Source organism: Pelophylax lessonae, assembly GCF_965119305.1.
Source record: "Pelophylax lessonae genome assembly, chromosome: 8".
Classification (NCBI taxonomy): Eukaryota; Metazoa; Chordata; class Amphibia; order Anura; family Ranidae; genus Pelophylax; species Pelophylax lessonae.
The window spans coordinates 69990896-70011599 of record NC_138775.1 but is presented as its reverse complement, the minus strand read 5'-3'; the positions used below and the strand labels follow the sequence as shown (position 1 = coordinate 70011599).

Genomic DNA, 20704 nt, shown 5'->3' with positions numbered 1-20704 from the left:
GAACGAGCCGAGGCAGGCGCGCACCGCAGCGGGCGCGCGCTCGCCCGCTATTGGCTCCAATCCCAGTGACAGGCGAGCGCCGTAGACCTACGTCACTCTGCCTGGCCGGGGCTGACTGCCGCAGTAAATATACTGTGCGCAGTCGGCAACTGGTTAATAAAACATTTACAAACGCTGCCCCTTTAAAGCGGAGTTCCGGCCACAGAAAAAAAATTTCAAAGAACATACCCCCGGGACAGTCAGGGCTAGTACATTCCACAATGGATAGCCTCTGACCTGTCCCGGTTCGCACTTACCTGCAAGAAGAAATACTTACTTTTAAACTTTCTTCTCCAGCGCTGCCATCTCAGGTGTGGGCAGCTTGAAGCCAGCGCGTCCTCTTCTGTGTCCTCTTCCGTCCCACGATGCACTGCGCCGGCCCCGCCGTCACTTCTGGGTCTGCAGTGTCATCCCTGCACAGCTTCTGGGCATGCCCAGAAGCTGTTTAGCAAGGAATGACGCGCCTACACCGGAACTGACGTCGGGGCCGGTGCAGGCGCATTTGATTCCTGGGAGCGATGACGTTCAGCTCCCAGGAATCATTGCAAAGCGGAAGTGACGGCGCGGGCCGCGGCCGCCGAAGGGAGGAAGTGGAAGAAAGGTGAGTATATTTTTCTGCAATTACAAGGTAAGTAAAAAAAAAAAAAAATCGTAACTACCCATTTCTTTTTCATTTGAGCTATAGCAAGCGGATGGCCCAAAATCGGCTATGTCGATTTTGTGGCCGGAACTCCGCTTTAAGATGTTTTCCAGTCACCCATTTTGTTGATGCTGGAAACAATATGACTAGCAAAAATGACAATAACGAGTGTAGAAAAATAAAACATGTTTCTTTATTTTCTGAAGCCAGAAATATAACAGTAATATTCAGTAATTAACAAGCAAACTATAAAGGGTTATTTACTAAAAATGGACATGCAGGGAAAATTAAAACAAGGGGTAAAACAGTGAAACAGTCCAACTAAAAAAACATACATGATGTTTGGGGGTTCTGAGTAATTTTCTGGCAAAAAAATTATGTTTTTTACATGTATGAGAGAAGTGTCAGAATTGGCCTGGTTGGCAAGTGGTTAAGTAAGTAATATACAAATATTATATATTGTTTTTAAGGTAATTTACTAGATTTAAAAAAAACGTACTTAAGCCTAAGGCTTAAGGCTTAACGGACAAATTATTGAAGTTGTAACCAGTAATTTCACAGCAAATAGATAAATAATAAATGATTATGTTATAGCCTAATAGTATATATTTTTTTGCTTGAATTTAAATCGGTAGTATACCGCTTTTTTCCACTTTTAACTACAGGTAAGCCTATAATAAGGCTTACCTGTAGGTACAATTAATATCTCCTAAACAGGCACGGTTTAGGAGATATTTGCACTGCATGCAGCCACTCACGCGCTCTGAAGGTCCGGCGGACCTTCAGCTTTCCTTGCCGGGAGCTTGCCGGAAAATGATTCCCGCGCATGACGTCATCGCCGCTTCGGCCAATCACAGTGCCGGAGCCGCCAAAACCGGAAGAGACGCAGAGGGATCATGTCAGCTCCCACAGCGGTGTCCGGGGGTCCGTGTCAGGGCTTCGTTCTAAGGTAAGTATTTCATAATGAGCTAGTATGCGATACTAGCTCATTATGCCTTTGTCTTGCAGGGTTTTTTTTTTTTTTTAGGTTTACAACCGCTTTAAAAAAAGTACCTTTTCAGCAGCAGCAGATTCTCCTTCTTAACTGTGTAAGAAAAACATAGGATTATGGGTAAACCTTATACCTATAAACCCATGTTTTTTCCTTGTAGTTAAGAGGGCTGGGAGGGAATATTTCTCTTTTAGGCATGCCCCTTTCTATGACACTGCAGTGAGAGGAGAGCCTCCACTGCAGCATTTTTATTGGACAACTTGGACCAATGGTGCTTTACCATTGGTCCAAGGCTCCAAGCTGTCCATTGAGCTCAGTTGTCTCTGTTTGTCAGAGGCACTGTGAGCTCATCCTCTCAGTGTGCTGCAAACAACGTGTGCCATCTTGAATTTAAACTGGCCGCGCTGTGTGTAGCTTCTGACAGGCTGCACAAGGAGCCCCGTATCTCCAGGACCATAGGTCCCGGGTGCCTCACATTTTGACCAGTAGTGGGGTAGGACTTTGGCTACCTACCCCCCAGATTTCTGAGCTACTGCCTACCCAGACTGCATGTCCCTGGGCAGAATGCTTGCTCTCTGATCAATATATAGATGTATGTTAAATCCATTGCACTCAAGATTAGCAGTGTGTGAATATATAGGTATGTGTTTTCATAACCATGCAAACACCTCCTTTAATTTTCAGCTATTTCAGGGTTGCCCTGAGCAAGGTAGCGTTTTGCCACCCTATTTGCATTGTCTGTATGCATATGGCCCACTCCATCAAACACCAACTACTTACAAGTGCATACTCATGTGAAGTGACAAGTAGGGAATAAAGCTTTGACTAACTGTGTTATCTTCTGGTTTTGGTTTTTCTGAGGAGCACAAAGGTTGTAGTTGGGCCCCCTTACCATCCACCTGGCTCTAGGCTTCTGTCCGGGTTGCCTTTTGGATGATCCAACTCTGGTGTTAGGTCAAACCGGAATTGTCTGATTACATACAAATGTCAGAATTGACAGCAGCATCAGTCTGATGCTGCAGCTGCCCCCCCCCCCCCGCTCTTATCCTGCAAATGAGCGGTCACATGACTGTTGATCGCTCAGTTCTTTGTCTGCTTGAAGTTGAAAGCAGTGACTGTCAGTCACCCCTCTCTGCTTTGCCCCTCCAGCGCTCACTGTAATGCCAGGTTGGAGAGAGGGTGGGAGCAGCTGGATCAGGCTTTCAGCCCTCAGCTGAAAGGCTGAGCTTGCTGCCAATTAGATATTTTGGTGGATTGAAGTTAGGCCCAGCCGGCCACAGTGATGTCAGCCAACAATGAGTCTCAGCCCACTGTCGACTGATAGTGGGTCATAGGAGAGCACAAGTAAGTGCACTCCTGTTACCTAGAAGAGAAGTAGGGCCAAAAATGCTTTGGCCCTACTTCTCCTAATGTCCCACTGTGGCTTAGTGGCTTGCACTTCTGACTTGAAGCACTGTTGTCCCTGGTTGGAATCCTGGTCAGAACAGTATCTGCATGTTCTCTCTGTGCTTGAGCGAGTTTCCTAGCACATTCCAAATTCACCCTAGTATGAATGCAGTTAGAGACCTAACTTTTTTGAGGGCAGGGATGATGCTAAAGAGATAGTAAATGCCACTTATTTACAGTATACCTACAAGTAAGCCAATAATAAGGTTTGCCTATAGGTACAGTAAATATCTCCTAAATGTGCACTGTTTAGGAAATATTTACTTTAGTAGCAGCTGGTGAAGTCACCGGCGCATGTGCACTGCAGTCCTATTGGACAGCATGATGTTCGAGAGAGCTGTGCCGTGGCCTTGACAACCACGCATAGGTGTGGGAGTGACATCATCAAAGCTCAGTCATTCAAATGGCTGGACCCAGCCAACCCAGAAGAAAGATCAGGTAAAGATGGAATCTCTGTCAGCACGCTGCTGAAGGGCTTAGTTTTAAGGCAAGTCTTTCATAATGTGCTAGCATGTGAAACATACTAGTACATTATGCTCTTAAAGTGATTAAGTGATTATAAAGTCTCATTTTTTTCTTTTTTTTTTTAAATAACAAACATGTCATACTTACCTCTTCTGTGCAGTTCGTTTTGCACGAGGCAGCCCGGATCCTCCTCTTCTCGGGTCCCTCTTCTGTGCTCCTGGCCCCTCCCTCCTGTCGAGTACACCCACAGCAAGCTGCTTGGGGGGCACCCAAGCCGAGTCACAGCTCCGTGTGTCCATTCAGACATGGAGCCGTGACCCAGCCCCACCCCCCCCCCTCTCTCCTGATTGACAGCAGTGGAAGCCAATCGTTCCGCTCTGCTTTCTTGGGCAGCTGAGAAACTCCTGCAACATCGTTGGATAGAGATGGGCTCGGGTAGGTATTAGGGGGGCTCCTGAACATAGAAGGTTTTTTTTTTCATCTTAACCACTTACCCACTGGGCACTTAAACCCCCTTCCTAACTAGACCAATTTTCAGCTTTCATTGCTTTCACATTTTGGACGACAAATACTCAGTCATGCAACACTGTACCCATATGAAATTTTAGTCCTTTTTTCACACAAACAGAGCTTTCTTTTGGTTATTTAATCATAATTGTGGAAAGAAAATTTTTTACACAAAGTTGCCCATTTATAAGATATTTCTAACACATAGCATGTACATAGCAAAAATTGCACCTCAAAATACATTCTGCTACTCCTCCTGAGTATGGCAATACCGCATGTGTGACACTTTTGCACAGCCTGGCCACAAACATAGGCCCAACATTCAGGGAGCACTGTCATTTCCTGACTTCCCATTATAATATTGTGAGGCACTGTAGGGCACGGATAAGCACTGTAGTAGCACTGATGTAGGACGGATGAGCACTGATGTGGCATGGATGTGGAACGAATGAGCAATGATGTGGCATTGATGAGCACTGATGTGGCACAGATGTGGCACGGATGAGCACTGACATGGCATGGATGTGGCATGGATGAGCAGTGATGTGGCACCGATGAGCACTGGCATGGCATGGATTTGGCACGAATGAGCACTGACGAGGCATGGGTGTGGCACGGATGAGCACTGACATGGCATGGATGTGCACTGACATGGCATGGATGTGGCACGGATGAGCACTGATGTGGTACGGATGAGCACTGATGTGGCACGGATGTGACACGGATGAGCATTGATGTGGCACAGATGAGCACTGACGTTGCATGGATGTGGCACAGATGAGCACTGACGTGGCATGGATGTGGCATGGATGAGCACTGACGTGGCACGGATGTGGCGCAGATGATCACTGATGTGGCACGGATGAGCACTGACATGGCATGAATGTGGCACGGATGAGCAATGACATGGAATTGATGAACACTGATGTGGCATGGATGTCGCACGGATGAGCACTGACGTGGCATGGATGAGCGGATGAGCACTGGCATGGCATGTATGAGCACTGATGTGGCATGGATGAGCATGGATGTTGTATGGATGAGCCATGGATGAGCACTGATGTGGCATGGATGTTGTATGGATGAGCCACGGATGAGCACTGTGGTGGCATGGGGGTGCACAGATGAGGCATGGATGTGGCACGGACGGGTATGGATGTGGCATGGATAAGGCATGGATGTGGCATGGATGAGGCAGGGATGTGGCGCGGATGAAGCATGGATGAGGCACGGATGGGCATAATTGAGGTATGGAGGAGGCAGAGGATGGGTGCAGCTGCAGTTTCTCTCCTCTCCTCGCACGCTGTACCGATCGTTGTGTACAGTGTGTGAGGAGAGGAGAGAAATGAACCGGACATGCACTGGTTTGGGTCATTGGACGGAGCGATCACGTGGTAAAGGGCCGCTGTCATAGGCCCTTTACCATGATCCTTGATACGCCAGGTCCCCGGGACCCAGCGAGCAAGGGAAATTCCGTGTGCGCACCCCAGGGGGCATGCGGGAAGCGCGATTCTGGGAGGACGACATAGTACTCCCTCCCAGAATAACCTGACTGCGCTGTAACCCTAATTCCACTATGGCCAGGTCGGCAAGTGGTTAATGTATAGAATGCATTAAGATAAAAAAAACCTTCTGCCTTTACAACTCCTTAAACTTGCAGGGGAAAGATTTTATTTTGTTTTTTTTTTTTGCAGTATACTACAGCTTTAATGTACTGTTGGGTAAAGTGCTGCATAAATTGTTGGTGCTTTATAAATACCTGTGCAAAATAAATATAATAAATGTACTGTCTGCAAGTAAGAGAAAATCTTTCAAAAAGGAGGGAAATCTACTTTCTGCCAATTGTCACCGACACCGGTGTCCCCATTGGATGATTATCCCTCACCTCCTGTTTTTATGACAACTTTAAAAATTCTCATCACTTTCTATACCTGAGAAAATGGTCACCAGAACACATAAAGATGGTGAATCTCCATAGACCGCAAAAAAAAAAAAAAAAAACAACTGACAGATATGTGAACACTTCCTCACTATAGAACCTAAATAAAAAGTTTTGGTTTTGCATGTATTTTTATGCAGGGGAACGTAATTGCTTTCCTAGGGACTTCTGAACGTCTGAACTATATACAGTAAGTCACTTACTGTATATAGTTCTGTGTTACTCCTGTGAAATCATTCGTAAAGTCCAACTTACAGAGTTTCAAAGGCTGCGAGCACTGATCAGTGTGTTCTGGCCGGGGGGGGGGGGGGGGGTTCCCCCTGTTATAACACAATAGCACTGCTGGGGAGATCGCTGCACCAACATTGCCTGGGTTGGTACGTGATCTGTCAGTTTTTTTTTTTCACTCAGCCTGCTAGGGTAAACTAAAACGAACTGTGCAAATATGTTTGCATCTTTAAAAGCTTGCAACTGGAAGGTTCATATGTAGAGGACTTCCTGTATACATTTTTATCTAAAACTTTCTAAAATGTTATTACTGCTTTATGCTGTCAGACCATACTGGACATCCATGGCCTGTTATGGATGGCACTAGCATGGACAAAAATAAGATTCTCAGAAAACAGTGCCTCTGACTTCAAAACCACTTTTTGTTATATTGGTGCTTTACCCAACTAGTTTGGTCTTTTTCAAACAGGATTCCTCCAAAGTTTACTAGGAGTACTGGAGCATTGGGCATTGGTGGGTTGATCACCCACCTGACGGAGCCTGTACAGTTCCAGCTCAAACATCAAGAGGCTAGGTATGGGACCAGTGACCATTATCACCAAATAAGAGGGCATTACACTGACCACCTCTGAACTCAGAACCAAAGTAATAGGACATTCTTTCCATTGATCTCCAGTGTAAGAAGGCTGTTTTCACCATTAAGGGTCCTTCTTCTACTGACCACTAATGACACTATTATTATAGGTTTCAGTGCATGATGATTATGAAAAAAAGAGGGGGTGGTTAAAAATGATCCGCTCCGATTGTCACATATGCTAAGTGTGAGAAAATATTTTGCGCTTGAAACACACTACATACAGAACAATTTAATTGGAAGGCAGCCAACCATAAAGGTAAGATTACACACCCAAAATTATAATGTAAAACAGGGTAGCGCCAATATGATAAAAATGACGACAATACAAGTCCATAATCTAATAAAAAGAAAAAACACATCCAACGTCAAATATTAGAGGTGGAATATTTATACATAAAAGTCCATATAAAAGTGAAGGGAAAGTACGTCCAGCACCAGTGAGTAGAGGTATATGAGATGCAGCGGTCACCCCATGGGTATTTCAAACTGTTTACCGGATAGACATGACCCTGAAATTATAGAGCGGTCATGTAAGGCATTGGTGGCAAGTATTCGGCAGTAATGATACCAGACAAGTAATGAACGGGCGATTCCAGCTTAGTTTGAAGATTAAATACCTCAGAACAAAAGGAGACTGGAATAGTGAAGTATTTCCCAAAGCAAATAAAGTTTATTAAGAGATGAATTTACATAAAACCCATGAAAAGCTGGCATGTAAACAAAATCTGCAAAGACCGCAGTATAGGCTTTCTGTCGTCCGACGTAAGGTCCACGTTTCGTCATCAAATTGACGTCATCAGAAGCCTCTGATAATTTTTATCATATTAGCGCTACCTTGTTTTACATATGCTAAGTGTGCCACGCTCTTATTTACTCCTAAATGTATACTTACTTGTGCTAACATAACAAAAGCTATACCTAGAACTACAACCAGGCGACTCCTGACTGCAAACCTAAAGTCTAAAATACAGCAACAGAAGGTTCTCATATGCCGCAGGGGGAACCACTGGTCAAACTCAGCCATTCAAGTCAATGTGCCAAGCTGCAACTGCTGTTAAACCCTTGTCTCGTGTTTGTGGCAAACTAGCCTCTTTGAGAAAAAAACAAAAAACAAAAAGGTATTCAGGGGTGGGCAGGATCACCTACCCCAAAATGCAGCTGCTGTGGGTGTTTTTTTAAAAACATGGGTTAGTGAACCTAGCCTTTAAACTAGAACTATAGGCAAATTGTATTTTATTTTCATTTTGGATAGTGTAAGGGAGGCTTATAACCCCTGCCAGATTTACTTTCAACATAATTTTTTTTGTCCCATTGGTGAGATTTCCCTTTACTTCCTGTCCCACAGCCAGAAAGGAAGTTGGAGGAAATCCCTGCAAATGAACCTTGGGGACCCCCCAGGTCACCAGAACTAGTGTCCCCATTGGAAGATTTCCCCTCTATTACTTTCTGGAGACAACCCAAAATGTGGTATTCTCTTTTTACATCACTTTCAATGATAATGGTAAACAGGACAAATAGATTGGGTGAATCTCCTTAAGGAGGGCAGCAATAAAAATGGTCAAGCGGTTTAACCCCTCTTGACTCTATCCAAAACTGAAAGAAAAAAAGATTTGCCTTTAGTTGTAGTTTAACCTCTTGCCGACCGCCCACCGTAGTATTACTGCGGCAGGGCGGTTCGGCTGTGCGAAATCACGTAGTACTATGCGATTTCGTGCACGAGGTCTCGGCGGGGCTCCCGCTTTGTTTAGACTAGGCTTTGGGAGGAGCGGCGGCGATTGCCGCAAGCCTCCCCCAATCGTCAGACAAACTGACAGAAGACCCGCCTGCTTATGTAAACAAAGCAGGCAAGTCTTCTGTCAGACAGGCAGGGAAAGATCAGAAGTTTCAGCTAAGCTGAAACTTCGATCTCTCTGTGCCTGTCACAGAACCTTCCTCCCCCACACAGTTAGTAAGCATACTTAGGTACACATTAACCCCTTTGATCACCCCCAGTATTAACCCCTTCCCTGCCAGTGTCATTTATACAGTAACAGTGCATAATATTTTGCACTGATTACTGTATTAATGTCACTGGTCCCCAAAGAAGTGTCAAAAATGACAGTTAGGGGCCCGATCTGTCTGCTGCAATGTCGCTGATCTCCGCCATTACTAATAAAAACAAAAAATAACTAAAAATTCCAAAAATCTATCCCGTAGTTTGCAAACGTTATAACTTTTGCGCAAACCAATTAAAATACGCTTTTTGGGATTTTTTTTTTTTACCAAAAATATGTAGCAGAATGCAAATTGACCTAAACTGATAATTTTTTTTATTGGGAATGTTTTATAGCAGAAAGTAAAAAATATGGTGTTTTTTTCAAAATTGTCGCTTTTTTTTTGTTTATAGCGCAAAATCTAAAAACCGCAGAGGTGATCAAATACCACCAAAAGAAAGCTCTATTTTTGGGGGGAAAAAATCTAATTGTATTTGGGTACAGTGTCGCACAACTGTGCAATTTTTCATTAAATTAGCGCAGTGCCGAATTGCAAAAAATGGCCTGGTCATTAAGGGGGTAAAACCTTCCGGAGCTAAAGTGGTTAAGATGGCCATAGATGAATTGCAACTTGCCGGTTCACCGAGGACCGGCCAAACTTCGATCCATCTATTGCGGTCCCCCCTTGACTGAACGGGGTTTTGGAAATTTTTCATTTGATCAACGGCTGCAGCCCTGATCAGTATATTCTGACACTGGGGGGTCCCCGCTGTTAGAATTTAATAGTACAGCGGGAAAGATTCCACAATCCACCTCACTAGTGTTTTTTTAATCAGCCCTCTGGCTAATAAAAAGAAATGACCCATCTATGGGCAGTTTTACACAGGAGCTGAGTCTTCTGTGTCCAGCATAGGTGTATACGCGTCTCAGCAAACAAAAGACCAAAGGAACAAACAGTGGAATCAGCAAAAAAAAAAGAACCCCAACTTGTTCTTCTGTGGTTATGCTCACCAGACTGTAAATTCAAAGGTTACTGCATTGGCCTTTCCATACCAGTAATTATGCTAATCGGCTGTTTACTTCGCAAGTGTCTTATAATTAGTAGCATCACCTTCAATGCGTGTACAGCATTAACAACCATTGATTAACAAAGTGCTGGCTCAAGCCAAAAGATCCATCTTCATTTTTCTATCGTTACTTCACATTTGCGGAGACTTGGGATGACTTAACATTTGCAAGTGTTTAATTGAAAAGAATCTAAATGTTATGTTGGTAAATTGTATTTTTCAGCAATTAGAGATCCAGAGTTAGTGCAAATTTGGGTTTTGTAACAGTGTTCTCACAATAGAGTATAATGAAACATTTTAGATAAGGAACATGATATGGAATATTTAATGTACCAATACAAGGGCCAGTCATTGATGGAGAATAAGCTGTGCACAAGCATTTGGCCATTTAAAGGACAACTCCACTTTTGTGGAAGAAAACATATAGTAAAAAAAAGAAAAGAAATACGGTATTTTTCGGCGTATAAGACGACCCCCCTATTACATGATCTACAGGTAATACTTATACTTAGGTTACCTTGGAGATATTATACTCGGCGTATAAGACGACCTCCCATTTTTGGGGGATTTTTTTGAGGTTCAAAAGTAGTTTTATATGCTAGATAAGCCATATTGAAATTTAAAGAGATGGCATTCCCTATATGAAGATAAAAAATGTTTTGCCACTTGCTTTGCTCCCCCCAAACATTTATCTGAGTCCTGTATCAACCCAGCGATGTGCCAAGCCACCCCCCCCCCCCCGCATCTTCTCTCACAGAAGAATTAGGCAGTCAAATCCTGTAAGCAGTGAGCTGGGGGATGCACATTTGCCCCCCAAAGTAAGTGGCTTACTATGGGGGCAGACACAAAGGAGGAGGAGCCAAGATCGTCTGCTGGGGACCCCAGAAGAGGAGGTTCGGGCCCCTCTGTGCAATACCATTGCACAGAGCAGGTGAGTATAACATGTTTTCGTGTTTTAATTATAAATGGCTTTAGAAAAGGTTTAATTTTGTTAAAATTACCTTTCCTTTTCAATCTGCAATCACTGTAATTGTCTGTAAAATTCAAAACAATATGGCAACCTGGAAGCATACTGTACACCAGTGGTGTATAGAAGGTGTCCCCCCCCCCCCCCCCAATGTAATTTCTTGCTTCTGAGATTAGTTCACAGATTTTCCAAGAAATCTGCACATTTTGTGCACCCTCTGCAATAGGAAATTCAGTGTTTGTGAGATAATCCCCAAGAGTAAAATACTTTTAACCCAGCAGCTTTTATAATCAGAACACTGCGAGTGCACCAGCTGATTATAATGACCCAAATTCTCTAAAAAGAAAGTTGGGTCACAAATGAAAAATAAAATAAATTTGCAGATTCTGAAGAGGCTGCGTGGGATAGAAGATACATTTTTATTATAAGAAAAAATACTGGAAATCTAATAATAATTTTAAATTATTAGTTTAGGGTCACTTTAATGGGGTGCTTTTTAGGCTTCTTGCACTTGGTCATAGAGTTAAGCATACAGGGAAAAATACGCCTGCCTCTTGTTGTGGCGCCTTGGAGCCACAGCCTATTTTAGTCCACACGACAGAAAACATCATGCATGTGTAACCGCCCCCACAAGCAGGTATTCTCACGCGTGTATAGGCGTATTTTTCAAAATGTTAAATTTTACACCCATAAAGCAATCCTGTTTTGCCCTAAACAAACTAAGCCCAGGTTTGCTTCAAACAATTGCTATGAAATAACAGAATTTTTGCAAATTCCGTTCTCTGAGTCCTCTGACAGTCGCCGCCCACTCATACAGTCTTCACCAATGGGTATTGACCTCTTATCCACAGGAGCAAGCTAGGCATAAGACTTGTTAAAAACAAAGTAATTTACATAGACACACCTGTGGGCGGCGACTGTCAGAGGACGTAAGAGAAAACTGTAAATATTCCTGAATTATACAGGGCTTTTTGTACTACATTTGCACATTTTCCTGTTATTTATTACATTTGAAATGAACATATACAGCAATCACAGTAAAAGATGTATTCTGTGGGACGCCTTCTGAGGATTAAGAATTCAACACAGAAAATCAGTTTTCAGAGTGAAAATGAGTTTGTGGAAGCAGATAATTGACTCTTGCTCACCCCTCCAGTTCTAGAAGAGACATTCACTGGTAGAAAAACTCCCATTCCATGTTCTTTCTGTTGCTATTAAGACTTTACTTCAATTTTACCTCAGACTTAGTTACAACTCCACCCTTCAAACCCAATTTACCATTCATTTTGAACCACATTTATTATTAATCACACTGTGGTAAAGAAGCAATCTTGGCAACCAAGGGACTTATTATTAATGAAACATCTAGGTTCTTATTTGGATCTCACTCTAAAAAGGCTTAAAGGTTATTAAAAAAGAGAAACCTTTAACCACCTTAGTACTTCTATATTGCAAAAGATGGCGGGGGTAGGTGGATCCAATTTTGTGGAGCGTTGTTCATAAATGGCGCTGCAGAAAATACACAGGGGAAGTCAGCGTGCCATTTGAATTCCAGGAAAAAAAGCACAGAGCCAATCAACCAATCAGCAGTGGTAACAAATAAGGAAAACTGCCTGCGTGTTTGCATTTCACAGCCCTGTGCTTCCTCCAACAAAGGAGGGAGGATTGCAGCTTGATTGAAAGATGAAAGGAAGGAGAGGTGGAGAAATGCAGCAATAGAAGAAAGCTTGTGATTTAACCACTTAAGCCCCAGAAGATTTTACCCCCTTCCTGACCAGGGGGTATTTTGCGATTCAGCACTGCGTGACTTTAACGGACAATTGTGCGGTCATGCGACGCTATACCTAAACGAATTTGACGTCCTTTTTTTCCCACAAACAGAGCTTTCTTTTGGTGGTATTTGATCACCTGTGATTTTTTGATCATGCGCTATAAACAAAAAAAGTGCGACAATTTTGCAAAAATAACAATATTTTTCACATTTTTTTATATGAAATTCCCCCCAAAAAAAATTTAAAAAATCAAAATTTTTTAACATTTTCGGCCAATTTCTTTTATGCTACCTATGTTTGGTAAAAAAAAAAAAATCGCAAAAAGCGTATTTTGATTGGTTTGCGCAAAAGTTATCGCGTTTACTAACAAAGGGAAAGATTTTTGTTGTTTTTTTTATTTAACGCGTAATGGCGGCGATCTGCGATTTTTTTTGCGGGACTGCGACATTGGGGCGGACAGATCGGACCCTTGACTGACATTTTTGACACTTTTGGGGTTACCAGTGACATTACTACAGTAATCAGTGCTATACATATGCACTGTTACTGTAAAATGACACTGGTAGTGAAGGGGTTGTGTGTGTCCCTAGGGGCGTGATTCTAACTGTGATTCTCTGTGGTTTGAGGTGTAGGAACAATGATCAATGGTCCTACATAGTAGAACCGTATGATCACTGTTCCTACACAGGGGAGAATGCCAGGCGGCTTGTTTACATTAGCCGTCTGCCTTTCTCCCGCTGTCACGGACGATCATGAGTGAGCGGCGGACATCGGGTCCGCCGCTCACACGCGCGGGGGGGGGGGGGGGTGCGGGAGCGCGCCTCCGGCGGCGCACGCTCGCTCCCCAGAGCCTCACAGGCTAGTGACGTACTGGTACGTCACTTTGTCTGTGAGGGGCTGACTGCCGCAGTATATGTACTTGTGGCGGTCGGCAAGTGGTTAAGGTGCCGGAAAGTGGAGGCCAAAGTGCCACTGACCACTATTGACGGGGCGTGGAGGTGTAAAAATTCTACTGACCACCAATGATTTGAGATGGAGGGGATATTTAGCTTCAGTGGGTGACTTTTAAGCACCTTAATACCAGTAATGTTTCTTAATTTCCAAAAAATTGTGGCAAAAAATTTGATCACTCTAGGTGTCTACTTAAAAAAAGGGTCGTTTTGGTGGTTTTTGTACTTTCCTGGCATTTTAGGGCCTCCAGAAATGTGATCGGCAGTCAGAATACCAGTTTTTTTTTTCAAAATGTTTAAATCTTTTTTGCTTTATGTAGTAGTTATGTAGTAATTATCACAGCACTAAAAACTGAAAAACATGGCTTGGTAATGAAAGTATATATACAGGATGGTATTTAAGTGGTTGTTAAAGTGAACTTAGCATCAGATATATTTTTTATCTTCACAAAGAATAAATTAGGGTTTTCAAAATAGATTCAGTACAATAAACAAAATGGAACTCCGTACGAGAGTAGAAACAAGACCGATTAAACAAGAGTACAGTAGATATGGTAACCGTTCCCATGTATACATACGACAATATGGTGTCATGTACAAGCAACGTAAAAGAATGTAACTTGGCAAAAAAAAGAGAATATAAAGAAACCAGAAATTATAGAAAATATGGTGGCCCTGGTAAAGCTCGATGACCCTCATAGGGCACACAAGATAAGCAAATAGAGCCAAACTCTATGCCTAAGAACTATGTTCCTAATTTGAGGTGTCATTGAACAGATCGATGAGCGCCAGGTGTGCCTTATGTCTATTGATGCAGGGGATCAGGGCCTACATGGAGAGGAGAAAGGGAGAGTGAGAAAAAAAAGGGGGGGGGAGTGGGAGAGGTCAAATAGGTGAGGGTTCACCTGAAGTGTCCCCAGCTTGGGATATATGTTACTAGGTGTTTATCAATAGTCAGGTGAAATCAGCTGATGTTTGGTAATGGTGCCAACAGGCCCAAATGAGGGGGTATCAAGTGCTATATGGAGAAGGTCTTCCATTTCTGCAGCTCTTTGAAGAAGTTTAACTCAGTCAGAAAGCGTTGGGGGCCCCAAATGCCCCAGCTTGCCGATGTGCACATTCTAGCTGCATTACCAAGATGCATTGCAAGGGATTTAAAGTATGATTTTTTTTTTTTTTTAGAAAGGGAAGAGTGGTGAAGGAGGAAATGTGCTAGACTGTAGTCTAATGCATATGTGGTTCACTTGGTAGTGATGGTGTTCCAAAAAGGATGTAGAACGGGATCAGGACCACCAACTATGCAAAAGGGTGCCCAGATTACTACCACAGCGCAAGCACTGGGGAGAGGTGCTAGGGGAAAATGTATGTATTTTCACCTGGGTTCTGTACCATTGAGATAGGATCTTGAAACCATTTTCTTGTGTGAGAAAATGTATAGATCCCTTGTGCAGGTACATGTAAACACGTTCCCATTCCTCAGCAGACAATTCCCATATTTAAATCTTGTTCCCAAGCTTGGCATGCTTTACTGGCCCTTGGTGGGGGGTCTGGAAAGAGAGAGGAATACCGTATATTACAGAGATCATGTTTTGGTGTGGGATGGTTCTAGTGAAGAGTGCTTCAAACGGTGTGTGGGGTCACGTCCATAGAGATGATAGACCAGGGCGGTAGAGAAAATGTTGTATCTGGACGTAGGTCCTAAATCATATATATATATATATATTTTTTTTTTTTTTTTTTAATCAAGAAAAAACTTTATTGAGAAAAATTCACACCATTACATTCAATAAAAGAAACATTGTCGGATGACTACAGCAAACCATACACAATGCCTAGGCCACACCATGCCACTCACCCCCCAAGTTTATCGTATATAAATACAATTCAATCCATATAAAAGAATAGAAAAACAGAGCATACGGAAATGCAAGAAACTCTCCCAACCCCATCAAGTGAACCAAAAATTAACAATTAACCCGAGTGCCACCTCCAGGAATTATAATAACAAATGGTCCAGAACTAGATCATCAGGGGCCATGCCCGGACTATTTAACCATGCACCCCATACAGATATATATATTTTAATGATACATACAAATGCTAAGTAATTCATAAGTATGAAATTACCAAGTATTTACCATTGCAGAGCTCACAGTACTCTCCCTGACAATGTCTTGATGTGCTTTTGTCATCAGAATAATGGCGCCATCTTTGTTTTTACCTTGTAACTTGCTACAAAATTATAATGTTGCAGTCTGATGATTGAGGGAGGGGAGACTGAGGAAATAGTTTCTTCTGCCTGCAGCAGACCTAAGACATTACCTCACACTGAGCAAAAAAACGTAATTGGAGCTCAAGAGCTGCTTTTTCACGATAAAAGGGTACTATTTGGCATATACTATGAAATGCCCAGAATTTTTTAAAACATATTTGTCAAGTTACTGAAAGGTTCCATTTAAGCCGGCTTGAAAAATAAATGTGGAAAGCCATCTAGTGTGCGGATGTTCCCCACCCAAGGTAGAGGCAACCCCTGGAGCTTTAGATGGACTGTGCTGGGCAAGCTGACTGCTTACTCATATGTCATTTTGTTAGCATGAAAGCTGCAGTCAGCTGAAGACCATGAAAGACCATAATTATTATGGTGCAGGCAGTGCTTTTCGGGAAGCATGAGGTGCTCACACTCAACTGTTACTTTTTTAATTAGAAAACAGAAAAAAATCAACATACTAAGCAAGCAAGTTATGGTGGCAACTAGGGCTGCACGATATTGGGAAAAAAAGTAAATTGCGATATTTGGTTTTCAACTATATAGATCACAATATTTCTCTGGGTGGAATGCAGAAGACACTGACAATGTGGATTAGGCAGAGTCGGGACTCACAGTGGTGGTAGGAGGTAGAGCCCGACATGACACCGGGGACAAAGGGGGGATTCGGGGCAGCCGGCCAGATAAGACTGCTTCCTAAACTAGGTCAATGGAAACTTTGTGTACCTTGGAAGGAGAGAGAGAGCGGAGGAGCTGACTACTGTGTACAAGTGTCATGGCAGGTAGGGGAAAGTTGTGTACTCTGTTGTGTCGATATCGGTTTCCCCAAAGAAACGAGTTTCCCCTTGCTTTCGGCTGTGATCGTAACTCCGCCCCTCCAGCCCGATGCAATCCAGCCCTCCCAGCTCTGCCTCTAGTCTCCAGCTGACCATTACTCCGCCCTGCTCCGCCCATTGTCTCTCCATTGAATCTATTTACAAAACATTACAGCCTGATCCCGCCCCCGTGCGCGCCCCCGATGCAGCCAGGAGAGACAATGGGCGGAGTAATGGTCGGCTGGAGACTAGAGGCAGAGCTGGGAGGGCTGGATTGCATTGGGCTGGAGGGGCAGAGTTCCGATCACAGCCAAAAGCAAAACGCATGTATCGGCTGCCAGCACTGAGTTGTCCTCCTCCCCCGAGTCCCGACTTCTCCCTGCCTAATGCTAAATATCGTGTCTTCGGCGATATGAATATCGCCCACGTCCGCAGAACGATAGTCGATATCACATCGACTATTGTTCAGCCCTAGTGGCAACCCTAATGTATAGTGACCCTGTCACTTGAATAACAAAAAAAACCCTGTATAAGATAGTTTTCATTACCTACCTGTCCAGCTGGTGATGAGTATTTGCTCTCTTGCAGAGCTAGAGGCGCTACTCCTGTCTAACAGTAATGGATGTGTCAAATACTGTCTCCTTCCTGCATGTGGTGGTTTCCTCGTACCAACTGCAATGCCAGTACAGGACAAAGTAGTACATAGCTGTCAAAGGATGAAACTAAAGTGTGCATTGGGGACATACCATCTGGCACCAGAAGAGAGCAAATATTGAGGCCTGGTGTACAGGTAAGTATTTTAACTTTTTCCTTAACAGTTCTTCGGTTTAGTTTTTTTGTGACTATATTAATGTGTGTGTGGGGAAGGACAGGGGGCTGGCTCCGGGGTTGATGATTTTTGCTTTATAATAAGCTTAAAGTTGAACTACAATTAAGAATGAAAATCTTCCCTTGCCTTATATGTTTGTTAAATCACATTTCTGTTATAAGCATAAACGAAATTGCTGATTGATTATAGACAATCAGCAATCCTCCTGATCTTCACCTACAACAGAATGCCTGTGAAGCCGAATGTGGCTGCTTATAGGCACTTCCTGGAATCTGAGTAAGGAACGCAGCACAACTCCACCCATCACTGCCCCTGGCCCAACCTTACCCCATCCCGCCGGACCATGCCCTTGTCCCACCTGGCCTCTGCCCTTATTCCTTCTGCCTAGCTTCCTGATATCATAGAAACCCTCCCAATGTTCACATCCACCAGCTACGCACATCACTTCCAGAAATGACGCCACCATAAGGCAAGAGTAATGCCCAACAACTGCTGGACCTGTATATCATCAGTGTCAATGAAATCACGTAAGGGGGATGTGTTTTACAGAATAAAAGGTAGAAAGAAACATCAATTACACAATTTAAAGATATCAATGTTATAGTATGGTGTAACTCATTGCAGGGATTCAATTTGATAGCAAGCTTTTCCTTCCATTTTAATAGGTTCTGTTTGGGTGGAGCCCGTAGGCTTTGTAGAGCTTTGGGTGGGATAAAACCTCCCTTCCTAGGCCCACATCTTATCTGGTAGCCAGACCTCATTATTACTCAGCTGTCCATAGGCTATTATATATGCGAGCTGATGATGCTGAGCACTCATTCTCTGCTGTGACAGCCTGCTGCTTGGTGAAAAGGCTGACACAACACCTAAAGCCTGGTACACACTAACAGTACACACTAACAGCTCCGGTCGGAGACGCTGTACTAATTATCTGACATTAGTACAGCAATTTCTCCCGCTGAGCTGTTGTGTTCTGACAGGGGGACGGCCCCCAGATCACTTAGATCAGTGTTCTCCACCATTAGTTCAGAGCGCTGATCGGGAGTCGGTTGCATGCTGGTTTTTGGTCAGACCGACAAACACACGGGCCGAATGTCGGAACGTTTTATTTTGAACTGGCAAATGTTTCCCGACATTCAGCCTGTGCATACCCGGCTTAAAAGGTACAAGTTGCTGGTTTATTTTGGGGAACCCACTGGAGGAAAACATGTTAGTCAGGAATGCTATGGGCTTGCAGAATAAGGCCTTCCTCCATTGAAACAGTGTTTTCTGCCTTGCTAAATAAAAGTGCAGGACTTGGATTGTATGGTTTACTGCTTCCAATAACCCCTTACAATATACAGTCTCGCACGCACACACGCATCTATAAAATTAGTCTTGCATTACTAGAATATATTAAGAAAGTTATATTGGCATTAGTTGTTTTATTTAAGCTACCTACCTTTGTGGTGTCGATACTTTCTGTTTTTGTCAATTCTGTGCTTTCGTGTTCTTCACTGCTTCCTTCATCCATGTCACTATCCTCATCCTGAGTGGAGTCCCTCTTCTGATCCACAGAAACACGGTTACTTATCTCAAGTGTGGTGACAGGTAAAGTAAGTTTCCTCTGCTCTACAGTCTCTTCATTTGAAAACACCTCCCCTACCACGCTACACGAAGGGCTGTCGATACCACTGTCTCGATTGGGAATTTTACCATTATCGTTCTGATCTACTGTAAGTTCCTCATTGCCATTGTCCCTGGTAGGTTCCCCATTTCGATGCATGGATGAGCTTTCCTCACAGTTATTGATGTCAGTGATACTTAGCTCCTTAAATTTAACATTATCGGGACTTGAGAGGTCTGTATTGTGAGAAATAGCAGGTTCATTATCCTCCGCACCAGTCAGTTCATCAGCAGACAATCCACCCTCACCCGCTGAATCTTTCCTTGATGGGCAAGGGCATTTGGAAGGTCCGGAGCCAGGTTCCATTTTTAGATAGGAGTTGAGACGGTTGTGTTTGACAAGTTCTGTAGGTTGTCTGAGGAAATGCAAAGCAGAAATTTATAAGGAGTAAGCATTGTAAGTTTTTAAATTATAACGGAATGCTTAAAGTATAACTGAAGGCAATACTCATTTTTTTTTAGTTTTGAACAGCATGGAAAGTGATTAGAACATCTGCCAGTTTTTATTGCTGTCTGTGCCTCCCCCCCATTAGGGAGATTCTTGTCCTGTTTGCCGTTATCACATAAAAGTGAAAGTAAAAGAAAACCTCAAAATTTTGGTTGACATTAAAACAGTAATAGAGGGGAAATTTTGGAACAGGGACATTAGTTTTGGTGACACCCCAGGATTCCCTTACTTTTGGGGGACTTTCTCTCTCTTCCTGTTATGGCTATTGGACAGAAAGTGAAGGGAAACCTCCCCTGTGAGACCTAGATGGCAAAACAAAACCTGACAGGGGTTTTAACCCACCCTTCCTGTATCCAGAATGGAAAAAAATACCTTTAGTGGCACTCTAAAGGACATGAATATATGTTAACTTCAATGCCAGGATTTTTCTCACACTATCCCTTTTAGATAGTTGCACATTTGATTCACCATTGTAATATTCTTCTTTTTGTGTTTTATATTCTGTCCCCACATTCCCAACAATAGGTTCTACTCAAAAATTTACAAGGTAATACTTGTTTCTTCATCTGCCCACCAGGCACATGGGCTGTCACTTGATGAGTTGTTTGGTCATGTGCAGAGTTGTATAAAGTACTTGAAACCCATACTTGAGTAAAAGTACAAGTGCTTGATCAAAAAGTGACTTAAGTGGAAGTGCTTGATCAAAAAGTGACTTGAGTAGAAGTACTAAAATATTCAACATTGTTTGTACTTAAGTATTGCAAGTAGTTTTTTTTTTTTAATTTTGCTACTCAAGTACTGAAAGTAAAAGTACCAGTAGTTTTGAAAAAAAAAATGCTACTCAAGTACTGAAAGTAAAAGTACAAGTACGGTGTTATGTAGTTATTAAAGAAAGAAGTCAAAAGTTTGAACATCATATTGTTTTATTATTTCAAATGCAGCTTTTATTTATACATACTGTAGCTTTTATTTTCGTATGCGCTGATAATACACATGTTTTGAGCTTCATGAAACCTGCCAACTACTGTTCTGCCAGTGGTAATTTTTATAATAGTAACGA

The 20704-nt window shown here is 42.9% G+C and overlaps 1 protein-coding gene across 1 annotated transcript in view; it reads right to left on the bottom strand.

Moving 5' to 3' along the window:
- Positions 1 to 20704, bottom strand: part of FGD3 (FYVE, RhoGEF and PH domain containing 3) — a 429081-nt gene that overhangs the window by 134088 nt on the left and 274289 nt on the right. Inside the window, exon 4 of the mRNA XM_082266526.1 lies at positions 18973 to 19552. Coding sequence (XP_082122652.1) covers positions 18973 to 19552 — 580 coding nt within the window. The remainder of the gene's footprint in view (positions 1 to 18972; positions 19553 to 20704) is intronic.